Source organism: Panthera uncia, chromosome B1, assembly GCF_023721935.1.
Source record: "Panthera uncia isolate 11264 chromosome B1, Puncia_PCG_1.0, whole genome shotgun sequence".
NCBI lineage: Eukaryota > Metazoa > Chordata > Mammalia > Carnivora > Felidae > Panthera > Panthera uncia.
This window is the reverse complement of record NC_064811.1, coordinates 168855485-168868799: the sequence shown is the minus strand read 5'-3', so window position 1 is coordinate 168868799 and position 13315 is coordinate 168855485. Positions and strand designations below refer to the sequence as shown.

General features: G+C 43.0%; 2 protein-coding genes and 1 long non-coding RNA gene across 3 annotated transcripts in view; 2 read left to right on the top strand and 1 right to left on the bottom strand.

Moving 5' to 3' along the window:
* The window catches only part of KCTD9 (potassium channel tetramerization domain containing 9), a 37077-nt gene extending 34882 nt beyond the window's left edge, over nucleotides 1-2195 (top strand). The window contains exon 12 of the mRNA XM_049631611.1: nucleotides 329-2195. Coding sequence (XP_049487568.1) covers nucleotides 329-445 — 117 coding nt within the window. The 3' untranslated portion in view covers nucleotides 446-2195. The remainder of the gene's footprint in view (nucleotides 1-328) is intronic.
* On the bottom strand, nucleotides 455-10560 carry LOC125923362 (uncharacterized). Its single transcript, XR_007458004.1, has 3 exons — nucleotides 9942-10560; nucleotides 6829-6991; nucleotides 455-541 (listed from the first exon to the last, which is right to left on the bottom strand). It is a non-coding gene; the product is annotated as an uncharacterized LOC125923362 (long non-coding RNA).
* GNRH1 (gonadotropin releasing hormone 1) lies at nucleotides 6892-9101 on the top strand. Its single transcript, XM_049631613.1, has 2 exons — nucleotides 6892-7038; nucleotides 8964-9101. The coding sequence occupies exons 1-2, from the start codon at nucleotides 6898-6900 to the stop codon at nucleotides 9090-9092; spliced, it is 270 nt and encodes an 89-aa protein (XP_049487570.1). The 5' UTR covers nucleotides 6892-6897; the 3' UTR covers nucleotides 9093-9101.
* Nucleotides 10561-13315: the final 2755 nt, after the last annotated feature.

Genomic DNA, 13315 nt, shown 5'->3' with positions numbered 1-13315 from the left:
TTACCTGCCCTGCCTTTTGTTGTCCTCGGATTGTGGTAAATTTGCATAGATAATATTTATTACGTTGGAGTCCATTCTGGGTTTTAAATGACCGATTCTAAAATATGGGAACAGAAGAGACACACTTCCTCTTTAACCTCTGTTTGTCAGTATTTGTGACTGTCAGCCTGACCACTCACCTAGAGAAAACAACTCCACATATAGAAGAAAATCTGACTTTTTTCTAACACGGCAGTCTTCCAGAAATAACAGGGTTTCATGACGTTGGAACATTTTCCTCACGTGCCCCAGGAATCTTAGTTTCATGAATATTGTTTTTGTCTTGCAGAATTGCGACCTGTCTGGGTGCGATCTTCAAGAAGCCAACCTGAGAGGTTCCAACGTGAAGGGAGCTATATTTGAAGAGATGTTGACCCCACTACATATGTCACAGAGTGTCAGATGAGAATTTCAGGGCCGGAGGAAGATGCCCAAGATGAAAAATGTTGTCCTTCTCACTTTTTTTTTTCTCCACCCATTCAGTTGTCTAGAAGAAGTAACACTGTAAGGGAATAAAAAACAAACAAAAACCCATTTAGAGGATTATGCTTGTTCTCAACGGTGCATAAAGGAAAAAAGTGACTTTTTTCCACATTCTGATTTTAACAGAGAAGCACTCATTTAATAGATGTAGAGAAGCTAGAGTAGCTCGCTGCCTTTTGAGCGGAGTCAGGGGGATTTGGCTGGTTTTATGACCAGAAATAGGATCTATTATATTTGCTTTTAAATAGGCATGATGTGGAAATACCATCTTGGTTTGAAATGTATTCGAGGATTTTAATTTATGAAAAGCACAACATATGCAATTATATTTATTGAATCTCTAGATACAGTATGGATATTTAAATTGTTAAACTTTACGAAAATTTCGAAAAGGTTCAGGTTTATTAATAGCTTTAGTGATGCCTCCCCTACTCTACATACCTGTCATGCCATAGGAATATGGTGAGATCAGATTCCCCAAGGCTCTCTTTTCAGGTTCTTGGAACGTTTATTTTTTAGAATGAAACAGTAGCTAAATTAAATCCTCGGCTCTTACTGATTGAGACTGAGTGAAAGAAAAGACCTCAATGTCAGCTCAAGGTGGAACTTTCCAGATGGACAAAGAATTTACCTATCGCTACAACTTTTAAATGAGCATCCTTAGAATTTCATTCTAAGCAAGTTCCACTCAACGCCAAACCAGGCAATTTTATCAATTTACACTACTCGCCTTGTTTTCTCCTGTACAGTCAAAAGAAGCATAGGAAGTATATGTCAGAACCAAAAAAGCAAGGTGCATTATCAATAGTAATTTAATTCAAATGCCAAATAGTTTCAACAGGGCCAGCTTAGAAATAGGCATTAAATCCCAGTCCACTGTCATCTTTTGGAAATCAACATAATGCCGTTAAAACCCTACAAGGGGAAGGGAAGCGATTTTAAATTGGCAATTTGATGACAGCCACCAAAAAACTTCAACAAAAATAAAGGCGTTGGATGGGTCCGAGATGTAATACCAGTCAGCACCTGTGGTTCTTCTTTCTGATTTAGTTCAAATTCTAGCCTGCTTTTCTTGAGTCCTTCTCTCTGCAATAGCAGAGACAGGACCTGTACTTCCTTACCAATAACCCGTTGTCCTTATGTCTACCCCAAGAGCAGGGATATAAGCTGTGTCCAAATAGGTTCTGAATTCTACAGACTCATCGGTTTGAAGCAATGAATCAATAAAAACGACTTTGTCTCCTTTGGGAGAATGACGCGTGTTCAATATTTACGTAGCTTATTCTTCTATATATACATATGCAAAGCTTTCCTCAACGGTAAAGGGTGCACATGCGTAGTGAGAGCTCGCACCTTTACAGGTGAGGGAAAGCAATTTCAGAAATGAATTATTTTCTTTGCTTTATTATTTTTACCAAGACAGAGAAGTATTGTATTGAGAGATATCTATTTTCATAATCAATATGTGCCTAAATTATATTTAAATCATTTCACTCTGTACTATATTTTCAATAATTATAGAATGTGTTTGTTCATCCACTTAAGGGTACCTCTGTAGACACAAACCTAAAAATGCAGAAGAATCTGAACGGTCTAAACATTGGTATGCTTAGAAACTGCAGATTTTGGATCTAATGTATACTGCATTAATAAACGATGTGAAATGTTGAAAAGGAGTTTCTAGTCGTACTTTTGAAAATCGACTCTTGACCATATTTCGCTTACGTTTCTTCAGCATTAAGTTGATGACCAGCCCCGAGGGTCTGGGTGGAGAAGGAAATCCAACACAACGCTTATAATGGATTAGTCTGAAAGGGCCATTAATGCAAATTTACCCCTTTAAGCATGGTTTTTTTATGACCCTGTTTTTAAAATCTGCCGTGCTAACAACACAGGTTCAATTACAAGACTTCCAATGGTTCATTTGTGTTACTCTTTTTAGCTGATGAACATTACAAGTTAGATTTATTAGGTCGGTTGAGTACATTGTCCCCAAAACATTCTCACCTGACTCGTAGGAGAGAGAATTTTGAGGCAGGAGTTTCAAAAGAGTACAACTTCTATTAAACCTAGTGATGGAACTTGTCTGTACACAGGTAAAAATACAATTGAGGGTGGGGGACTAGAAAATCTAAATCAGATTGTGCATACTGATAAAATTCAGTACTCCTGTAATTAGAGCCATATGTATTTATTATGCTGTAATATCTAATTCAACTACGGTTTCAAAGAAATTTTAGTAGGAAATAGTGTAAATTCACTTATGACAGTGATTTATTATCAAATCAAGGCATGGAATATTTTCTCCAGTTGCTCATTTTATGAACGGGTGGTTTATACTATAAATCTACCCCCATGTCAACTTCAAATCATGTTTAATGAAAAGCCCTAGAATTTTATTAAATTTCCAAGGAGGTATTATCTTTAAAATTAAAAAGGTCCACCTCTACAAAGAAAAGTGGTTATTTTCTGCATAAAGCACCTTATGCAAGGATTAATTCTCTGAAAGCCTTTCACAACCTTTAAATATGTCAGCAGGAGTTCACCATGGACCCTTCCTGCTGAGATATTACATTAGGGCAAAAAGAGGCTTGTGTCTGTCACTCATCAAGATTGCTAAGTCATTACTGTGGCATTTCAATAATTTTTAGGTGTTTCTTTTAAGGTTGAAAATGAAACCATTTTCCCTCTAAAGCCATATACTCTTTTTTTTTTTCTTTTTAACATTTATTTATTTTTGAGACAGAGACAGAGCATGAACAGGGGAAGGTCAGAGAGAGAGGGAGACACGATTTGAAACAGGCTCCAGGCTCTGAGCTGTCAGCACAGAGCCCGACGCAGGACTCGAACTCACGGACCACGAGATCATGACCTAAGCTGAAGTCGGACACTCAACCGACTGAGCCACCCAGGCGCCCCTAAAGCCATATCCTTTAAGATCTAGAAGTTTCTAAATTGAGAAAAAATTTCTGACAACTATGAAATCCAATACTTAAACCCAGTTTATTAAATTAAGCTTCATGATAAATGGATCTATCCTTGGAACTATGAAAAGATTCAAGGGACGCCTGGGTGGCTCAGTTGGTTAAGCCTCTGACTAGCTCAGGTCATGATCTCGCGGTTTGTGAGTTCAAGCCCCACGTCGGGCTCTGTGCTGACAGCTCAGAGCCTGGAGCCTGCTTCAGATTCTGTGTCTCCCTCTCTCTCTGCCTCCTCACCCCCACCCCCCCCACACTCTGTCTCTTTCTCCTTCAAAAATAAATTTAAAAAAAAAGAGAGAAAAGAAAAGATTCAAAGTGTGTCCCTAAACATCAAAATTCCATTAACTGCATACTCAATCTCTTCCTTGGTACTGCAGAAAATAAATTTGGCCTTTGCCCTTCAGATCTATGTGATCTAAGGAGATGCAGATTTGGCATCGCGCATATTGAGTAAAGTCATAGACCATGCCACTGTGTTCATCTAAAAATTTCAAAACCTGTTTCCAAAAATACCGACTGATAGAAATAACGTACAAGAAAGCCACTGATGCTTAACCAAAGCTAAGTGATTAACGTGACCCTAAAGGCCAGGAGTCTTCACTCCCGTTTCCTTGGTCCTGCCCCAAGACCACATCTGCTGGTGCAACACTGTGAGAAGGACACTTCTTTTAGCAAATTGTCAACTGTGCAATTTAAGTGCCGTTCAAACATAATGAGCTCTTGTTGAAAAAGAGCCTCTCATTACCTTTGCATTTTAGTGAGATGAGATTACGCTCTCATGTCAGAATGGCACTTAAGTTACTCAGTGTCTAATGAAATAATGAAAATAAGTTAAATCACATTTTTTTTTTTTTTTGAGATTGTTCACTGTTTGCAATTGTACTTAAAAGCTTATTTCCTTCTCTAGCCTATCATGAGACTCTGACAACCTCCACAGAAATGGCTGGGTAAAGAGTTTCTCTGGGCAGGACAGCACTGCTCTTTATACTGACATCCTTGCAAATGTGATTCTTCTGGAAGAGTATCATGAATACATGATTGTCTTCCCCTAATTTACCCTTGGGCAATGACTGATTGGTTTCGCATCCTACCAGAGGAGAAAACTGCCAATCCCGGCTCTAAAATGAACAAATATCTAGTTATTCTTAACCATTTTACTGTTTAGCTAATGTAATAGGCCTTACAGACAATTGTATATGAAGGTTTAATTCTATGTCAGATAAAACGTATCTTCAATGCAGAAAAAGAGGAAGCGTTAAGCCCAATCGTGTTTAAGGCCCTTACTTCAAAAAATAAATAAATAAATAAATAAATAAATAAAAATAAAGGCCCTTACTTTTTAGTCATTCATTCAAATTTATCAAAGGCCGACTAATGCCAGGGATTTAACAGAAGTTTAGACGAAATGGGATCCTTGACCATTATGAGTTACAACCCAAGGGGTACATTAGGGGAAGACAATCATGTATTCAAATAAAAGTAATAAAGAGTAATGGTTCTCTCTTTGCTTTTGTAAATGCTTATACTGTGTAAATAAAACATCCCCAGGGCCCCCCCCCCCCCCCCCCCCGCCCCCGGCTTGGAACATCTATCTGTAAAGTTTGGATAATGATATCCACCTGCTGGGACTGTTGTCATAGGGGAGGCTGGTCTTAAGCATGTACGTTTACACATGTACGTTTACGTATGTTTCTCACCTTTGTGTTCCCACTGCCTTTAGCACAGTGACTTGCCTATTTTAACTCAGTATCTACTAAAATGAGTCACACTGTGGACCCAAGTAGGTTCTAGGTGGTTTTAGGCTTAGTATATTCTAACGACAGTGTTTCTCAACTTTCTGATGCTATCAGCAGGCTTTCAAGATAAGTCAAGGAAGGAACCTGGTGGGTAGGAGACTGGGAAATTTTCAAACCCCCATTATCTTCTTCAGGATCGTATATGGGTATAGGTAGGGTGCCAATAATCCCTTCTTATTATTTATAAATCAGCTCCTCTTACAAATGAAGAACCAAAGAGCGGAGACCAGCTCCCAGGCATCCTGACTAAACTCCTTTCTAAAATGATCACATGGCTTCCTTTGTGAAAGCTTTTATGTGAGCCTTTAACATCACTTAAGGTACAGCAGCTGTTTTCCTGGAACTCTGGATAGGTCTGTTTCCTCAAGAGAATCCAACCTAGCTTGATTTTAATCTGTGAATTGTGGCCTCAGTATAAAAGTCCTGGCTGAGGTTTTAATGGCCAAGATTTAAGTAAATTTAACAGACACCCCAGTGGGTGTTCCAATTACATACACTATTAAAGGGCCTTCTGTGAGGATTAAAACAAAAATCACTATTAAAAAAAAACAACAACCCATAGTCCATGTGCGGTATAATTTGCCAGCAGGAAAGATTTCAGTCCTGGAAAAGTTTCATATAAAAAGGAAGCTAAGACAATGACAAATCACAGAACTCCACTAACTCGAAGAGAAGCTCGGGATTCTTTTGGCTCTTGGTCCTCAAACAGGTAAGACGCTTTGTATTTCTAGCATGTGTTTTAGACTGCACACTTTTGTCTCTCTATAGGGCATTTTGTACCCAACGGGCAAAGTCCAGGTGCATAGCATCCAAAGAAGCCTTGACCTTCATGGTCCTTGTCACCCCTGGCCACAGAGATGCAGCCTTTGGGGAATTAATAACAACTCATGGACCCGTATTCCATTTCGTCTTTAGCCTTTTTCCCATCAGATGAACATTAACGTGAAGGCTTTGTGAGAATTCGTCATGCCATTAGCTAATTCGAGCCCGCCTTGGCCACGGAGGCATCTGGTCTGGGACTCGGTGCTTTGAAAGGTGTTGAGCTCTCTCCCGCGCTCACAGATGGTCCAGCCCACACTTGAGTGTGGAGGATACTCAGCAAAATGTAATTAGTGCCACAGCGTAACCACTGAATGTCATACAACTTTATATTAGCCAGAGATTCCTAGCAGAAGCTACCTTTCCAAGCAGATGGCCCAGTTCTCTTTATCTCAGGAACTGGTAACAGTTAGCTGGAAACTAATCAGTTGAGCGGGGGCAGGGAATCTTAAAGCAAAAAGGTGAACTTGATAAGGGAAGGAATCAGGGGGTTTGGATAACGAAATAAATACTAAAAATAAAAAGAGACTAGCTTTGTACTGAAAAGTGCGGAGCATGTAAGTTCCAAGACCTGCCTTTATTGCAGGTGGCTAGGAAATCCTGAAGGCAAGCAAGGGGGGGTGGCGGGTGTGTTTGTCAGTGTCCTTGGGTGAAAACGACAGCTATTTCTATCTTCCGCGGGGTTAGCATACAAACATCAGACTGCTCACCAAAGAGGTCTTTACTTTTTGCTCAACCCAGTCTGGGGCTCCTCTGACTGTTCCATCGTGTTCCTCAGAATGGAGGCGATTCCAAAACTTGTCGCTGGATTTCTTCTGCTGACCTTATGCGTGGTTGGCTGCTCCAGCCAACACTGGTCCTATGGCCTGCGCCCTGGGGGGAAGAGAAGTACTGAGAATCTGATCGATGCTTTCCAAGAGGTAAGTCGCTTTCATCTTCAAAACTGAGACGTGTGCCCCCACAGGGCTAGCCTGGGCTCCACCTGCCCTAGGCGTCCCCGGGGGGATGAGGCACTGCAAACTGCCAGGCCCATTCCCGCTCGCAGTTCAGACAGGGACCAAGGAAACAGAGAGGGGAAACGACTCCAAGAGAACACGGCAACACCTGTGAAGGAGCGTGCCGCGTTCAGAGCGTCCAGAATGGCCAAAGGGATTCAAAACAATGCGACGGGTCCATGGTCTCTAGAGCAAGAGGATTCCTTGGGATTTGGAAAGAAAATCTTAGAACCTCTGCTTTTTTTAAAAATGCCATCTTTAAAAAAATAAATAAAACAAAATGTCATCTTTTAAAAGTATCTATGATACGAGGTCAGTGGTACGTTTAAAAAAAATTTTTTTTAATGTTTATTTATTTTTGAGACAGAGAGAGACAGAGCATGAACAGGGGGAGGGTCAGAGAGAGAGGGAGACCCAGAATCGGAAGCAGGCTCCAGGCTCTGAGCTGTCAGCACAGAGCCCGACGCGGGGGCTCGAACCCTCAAACCGTGAGATCATGACCTGAGCCGAAGTCGGACGCTAAAGCAACTGAGCCGCCCAGGCGCCCCAGTGGTACATCTTTGTAACGCGCAAATCAGTATCCTCACCAAGCGTGCGCGCCCTATCATTTCTTTTTACTGAAATGGGCACTTAAGCAAAGAACTTGGAGGCTGCTGGATAGAGGGGAGCGGTTAGCAAGCTCGGGGACACAAAATATATACTGGAGAAGATGCTGGATTTGATTTCATGTAAATTAGATGTCAGTGTTAGTACCAGCACTAACATAGGGCACTTGGTTTTTTATCTATGAAATGAGACTTCCTGGGGTCATGGTCACATGAGAGAGGCCTTAGATGTTAGTTGACTAAGCCCCAAAATGAAAGTGGGCTAATAAAAGAAAGTCGCTATTATTTCTTTTATTTTTATTTCTTTTTTTAATGTGTAGAAGACACAGACATGTTATTTATTTATTTTCTTAATGTTGTATTTATTTTTGAGATAGAGAGACAGAGCACAAGTGGGGGAGGGGCAGAGAGAGAGGGAGACCCAGAATCCGAAGCGGGTTCCAGGCTCCGAGCGGTCAGCACAGAGCCTGATGGGGGCTCAAAATCACAGGCCGTGAGATCAGGACCTGAGCCGAAGTCGGACGCTTAACCGACTGAGCCACACAGGTGCCCCTCTATTTTTGTCTTTTAAGTTTATGTATTTATTTTGAGGGGGGTGGGGAGAGAAAGAGAGAGTGGGGGAAGGGCAGAGAGAGAGAGAGAGAGAGAGAGAGAGAGGATCCCAAGCAGGCTCCACACTGTCAGCATGGAGCCCAAGGTGAGGCTCAGACTCAGAAGCCTCAACATCATGACCGGAGCTGAAATCAAGAGCAAGATGCTTAACCAGTGCCAGTTAAACCACGCAGGTGCCCCAGATATTGTTTCTTAAATTAACGGGAAAACAGGCCTAAGGGATGAGCAATTTGGGGCTGGGACACTTACGACAGTGCAATCTGAAGTCTCCTCTCCACAGGTTGTATGTGAAGTAAATCTTATTTAACTGTGACATATTTATTTAAAACTAGAAACTAAAAATCACCCTAGTCACATCTCGAAGCTCCTAGACTTTTTGTATACCATCCCCTCAGGAGGTTCGAAGTACTTCATTCTCATCATCTCTCAGGAGAAAATATTCTCTCCTCATTACCGCCATTACCTCCAGAACCACCCCCCCCCCCACCCCATCCGTTCAAATGCCTGATGGAGGATCTGTCTTCTTAGATAATCCCCTTGGCCTCACTTTCCACGCACGATCTTTGGTAGAAGTGGGAAACACCATTCCATTTCTTTATCTCCATCAGCAAGAATCTCCTTCTTTTTCCTCAGATAGCCAAAGAGGTTGATCAACCCGCAGAACGTCCACGCTTCGAATGCACCATCCACCAGCCCCGTTCTCCCCTCGAGGACCTGCGAGGAGTTCTGGTGAGTTACAGTGGTGATGACATGGGGCCTTAGAGGTGAACGACTCCTTGGTACCGCCTCTCAGGCTGTCCACACAGGACAACCAGCTCTCAGCCTCCATAGGGCCTACCTTCCTGACTGCGTGAATTCCTCCCGGGGTAGGGTCTCACCATTTTGTGACGCCATCTTTCAGTACCAATGGCTAGAACCTTTTTTTACCCCTTACACTGTAACCTTGATCTCATCTTGGTTCTGGCCTTTGGGATGACTAACAAATTTCTTCCCACTGTTATATGTCGGTTCTTCAAGTATTATTCATCATCCCCCCTTCCCCAGACTATTCTAATCTAGGCCAATCCACACCTCTCCACCAGATTCCTTAATTCTTCACCAATGTTCTTGGTATGAGATAGTTTTGCTCTGGAAAAATGAGGAAATCAAAAATGGTGCTCTAGTTAATTTTTTTCCCTTTGGAATAAAAACAATTCCAAACTAGTAAATTTATAATACAGAACCACATATTTGATTTCCAATTGATTGTGTGTGTGTGTGTGTGTGTGTGTGTGTTTTACTTTCGAAAGCGAGCGAGCGAGAGCAAGCATGAGTCCAGGAGGGGACAGAGGGAGAAAGAGAGTGAAAATCTTAAGCAGGCTCCACAGTGAGCGCAGAGCCTGACTCAGGGCTCGATCCCAGACCCTGGAATCATGACCCGAGCCGAAATCAAGAGTCGAACGCTCAACTGACTGAATCACCCCGGTACCCTTGCTTTCTAGTTTTCTGACTGGATTATAACAACGACCACATTCCCACCAAAAATGGGAATCTACTAACTTAATGCAGGTTTTTCATAACCAAACACAAGTATACAGAGAACTGAATATAGAAACTGAACCTTGAACTCACTGTTGGTGATCTCTGAGCTCCGCAGTCCGTGTATCTGCAGCACTTAGGGGCATTCCAATTAGTTACCACTTATGCCCAGGAGCAGGGAAAGCCTGAATAAATCATATATGAAGAAAGCTATAGTTTTCTTTTTCTCCATTGACCTCAACTTCCACACCCACAGTTCAAAGGAAAAAAATGCAGACAGACATCTTTATTTGCTTTTTCTTTCTACTCCGACCTACCACACAAAATAGTAAGCAGTGATATTTCCCAAGCACGACGTTAGAAGGAATTGAGACAAAAGCTAGGTTAATAACAAACGGAGATCAGATCTTTCTTTCATCTCTTTCACATCCTATCCTTCAACTATTAATGTAGATTTTAGGTTTATTAAAAAACTTAAAAATACACCATCTGTTATCTCTCTAGTGCACAAAAATAAATGGGTCTCGGGGCGCCAGGGTGGCTCAGTCAGTTAAGCGTCCAACTTTGGCTCAGGTCATGATCTCACAGTTTGTGGGTTCAAGCCCCCCGTCGGGCTCCGTGCTGACAGCCCAGAGCCTGGAGCCTGCTTCGGATTCTGTGTCTCCCTCTCTCTCTGACCCTCCTCGGCTCACACTCTGTCTCCGTCTCTCTCTCTCTCTCTCTCTGAAAAATAAACAAACATTAAAAAAAATTTTTTTTAAATAAATAAACAGGTCTCTTCTTTGTATATCGGTATTTTAGAAATTAAAATGTCAAAAGCATAATGGAATTCAGCTAGTAAAATCAACCTCGGTATATCGGTTGCTCACATATTTTTCAGGAAAGTCTGACTGAAGAGGAAACTGGGCAGAAGAAGATTTAAACCCACTGAGTCAAAAGGATTGTCAACACAAGAATAATTCTGACATTGCAATTTGTGACCCGTTTAACGTCTATCAATTGTGTGAATTTCAGATACGCTTATGCTAAATTTTGCATGTTTCACCAGGAAGTGCTGTGTTATGAATAAAGTGGCATAAATGTTACGTCTAGTGCAGAACTCTGGTGGGGGAGGGACCCTGTAGGCCCATAAAGGGGAGAACTCTGAGTCTGGGGCAGAGGAGACACGAGGTAACACCAAGTCGACATTACTGTCGACTAAAGAAAGCTCATGGCTCTCCTCCGCCACCACCCTGCCCCAAGAGCAGTCACCTATGGGTCCGAGCCCCCACATCCGACTCAGCAACAATCTTCTCTGGTATTGTAGCTTTATTTTTGACCATACTCTGTGGAAGTGAGGCCCCGACCAAGGCTTCCTCCCACGTGGAAAGCAGCTCCCTTCCCCGGCTGTCTCCAATCCCTTTGAAAGTCAGCTGGAACTGGAGAGAGGCTTAGAGAGAAAGGAGGCCCTGCTGGGCTCCTGGTCCCGGGCTCCTTCTGGCTGCACGTGGCCTCCATGTGTCCACCACAGCGAGTGGTGCAGGCCCAGGCTTGGGACCCAGGCCTAAAAATAATCGTGTTCATCTGCCGTTATTGGACTTGAGAGCTAGCCCCTCTTTTGTTAATTGGTTATTTTGTTAATTGGAGCTGAAACAGGATCCTGGGGCTCATGTATCTACTTAGTTTACTGGGGACCAGTTTTCCAGGAGCCCCAGACACTGGTACCAGTTCTCAATTATCCTCGTAACTTCCAAGTGATTATGAGACTATTTGAAAACCTTCAATTTCCGATAAACCACCTGGTGGCACAGCAGCAAACTGTGCCCACATTCACATGGCCACGATCAAGGTCCTTTCCTTCTTTCAATCAAGGTGCCTTTCCCCTCCTCTCCCTGCCTCTCCCGCCCCACCTCAAAAAAGGGCCTGTGTTAAGGAATTTGAACTGGAGTCAGAAACAGTCCATGGGGGAGAAAACCCTCCCTTCTTTAAAAAAAATTTTTTTTTAATGTTTATTTACTTTAGAGAGAGAGAGACAGAGCACGAGCAGGGTAGAGGCAGAGAGAGAGGGAGACACAGAATCTGGAGCACGCTCCAGGCTCTGAGCTGTCAGCACAGAGCCTGACATGGGGCTCGAACTCACTGCGAGATCACGACCTGAGCCGAAGTCAGAGGCTCAACCGACTGAGCCACCGAGGGGCCCCGAAAACCCTCCCTTTTTAATGCAGATCTGCCCAATGCCAGGTTGCCCAAATATCTCCATGTGAGGAATCTCTAAATCTGGATCAGAGAACCTCCTTCCTCCCACTTTAATAAAATTAGGCAGAGATGTGGGTCCACAACCTACTTTACCGCACAAAAGTCAAAACTGCATCATTTGACTCATCGATACATACAAGGCAGGATGAGAAGCTTCCGTCTGCCAATCACTCAGTGACTGGCACACAGTCATTTTTTTTTCATCGTCATTTTTGTTACATTATTATTTTTGTTAACAGTAAAATCATTATTTTTGTTAATAAAAGCAATACCATTTGCAATCTTTAGTTAACACGCTGGGAAAAAAAAACACAAAAAACAGGGCAACGTGGTCACTTTGGGGGAGGGGGAGGGACAGCCGAAGGAGAAAGAGACTCTTAAGCAGGCTCTGCCCTGTCAGCTGGGAGCCTGGAAATCACGACCCGAGGCGAAATTAAGAGCCAGACACTTCACCGACTGTGCCACCCAGGCGCCCTGCCCCTTCGTTTTTACGTCCTGTTTGGAGTCTCGGCTTTTCTTTGCCAAGGCTTGTCTTTGGGCAATTTCTTTGCGGGCAGCTGTGGGCTTCCCTGAATGGGTTACAGAGATGCTCATGAGCTCGGTGGCTTGTGACTCCCCTGAACACGTTGGGTATTTGGTTCTCAAATGGCCCAATGCCTAGGGACGAGGAGAGCAAAGATGACCTCTTTATGAACATTTTAAACATCTTCCTGGATCTGAACAACCCACGACCTCATCAATGCTGCTTCCAAAAGAAGCCTTCCCAAATGAAGAGTGGGGAACCATACCAAACGCTCTCTTTGACGAGAGAAGTTCTCAAATAGATACGGCTTTAAGTGTTTACCAAAAGGAGCGGCTTGAAGATTAGCCATTTTCGCCAAGGGTTTAGTCTTCCGACAATAACTGGGGAAAAGCCAGCAATCACCGCATGAGACAAGGGCATTTATAATTTTTTAAAAGTGTTTATCTTCGAGAGAGAGAGCATGAGCAGGGAAGGGGCAGAGGGAGAGGGAGACACAGAATTCAAAGCAGGCTCCAGGCTCTAAGCTGTCAGCACAAAGCCCGACCTGGGGCTCGAACTCATAAACCGCGGTGGCCTCCATGAGCTCAAGTTGGATGCTCAACCACTGAGCCACCCAGGCACCCCTATAAATTTTGACAGTGGACAATGCTCTAAAGATTTTTTTGTTTGTTTTGAGAGAGAGAGCAAGCCTGGGAGCAGGGAGGGGCAG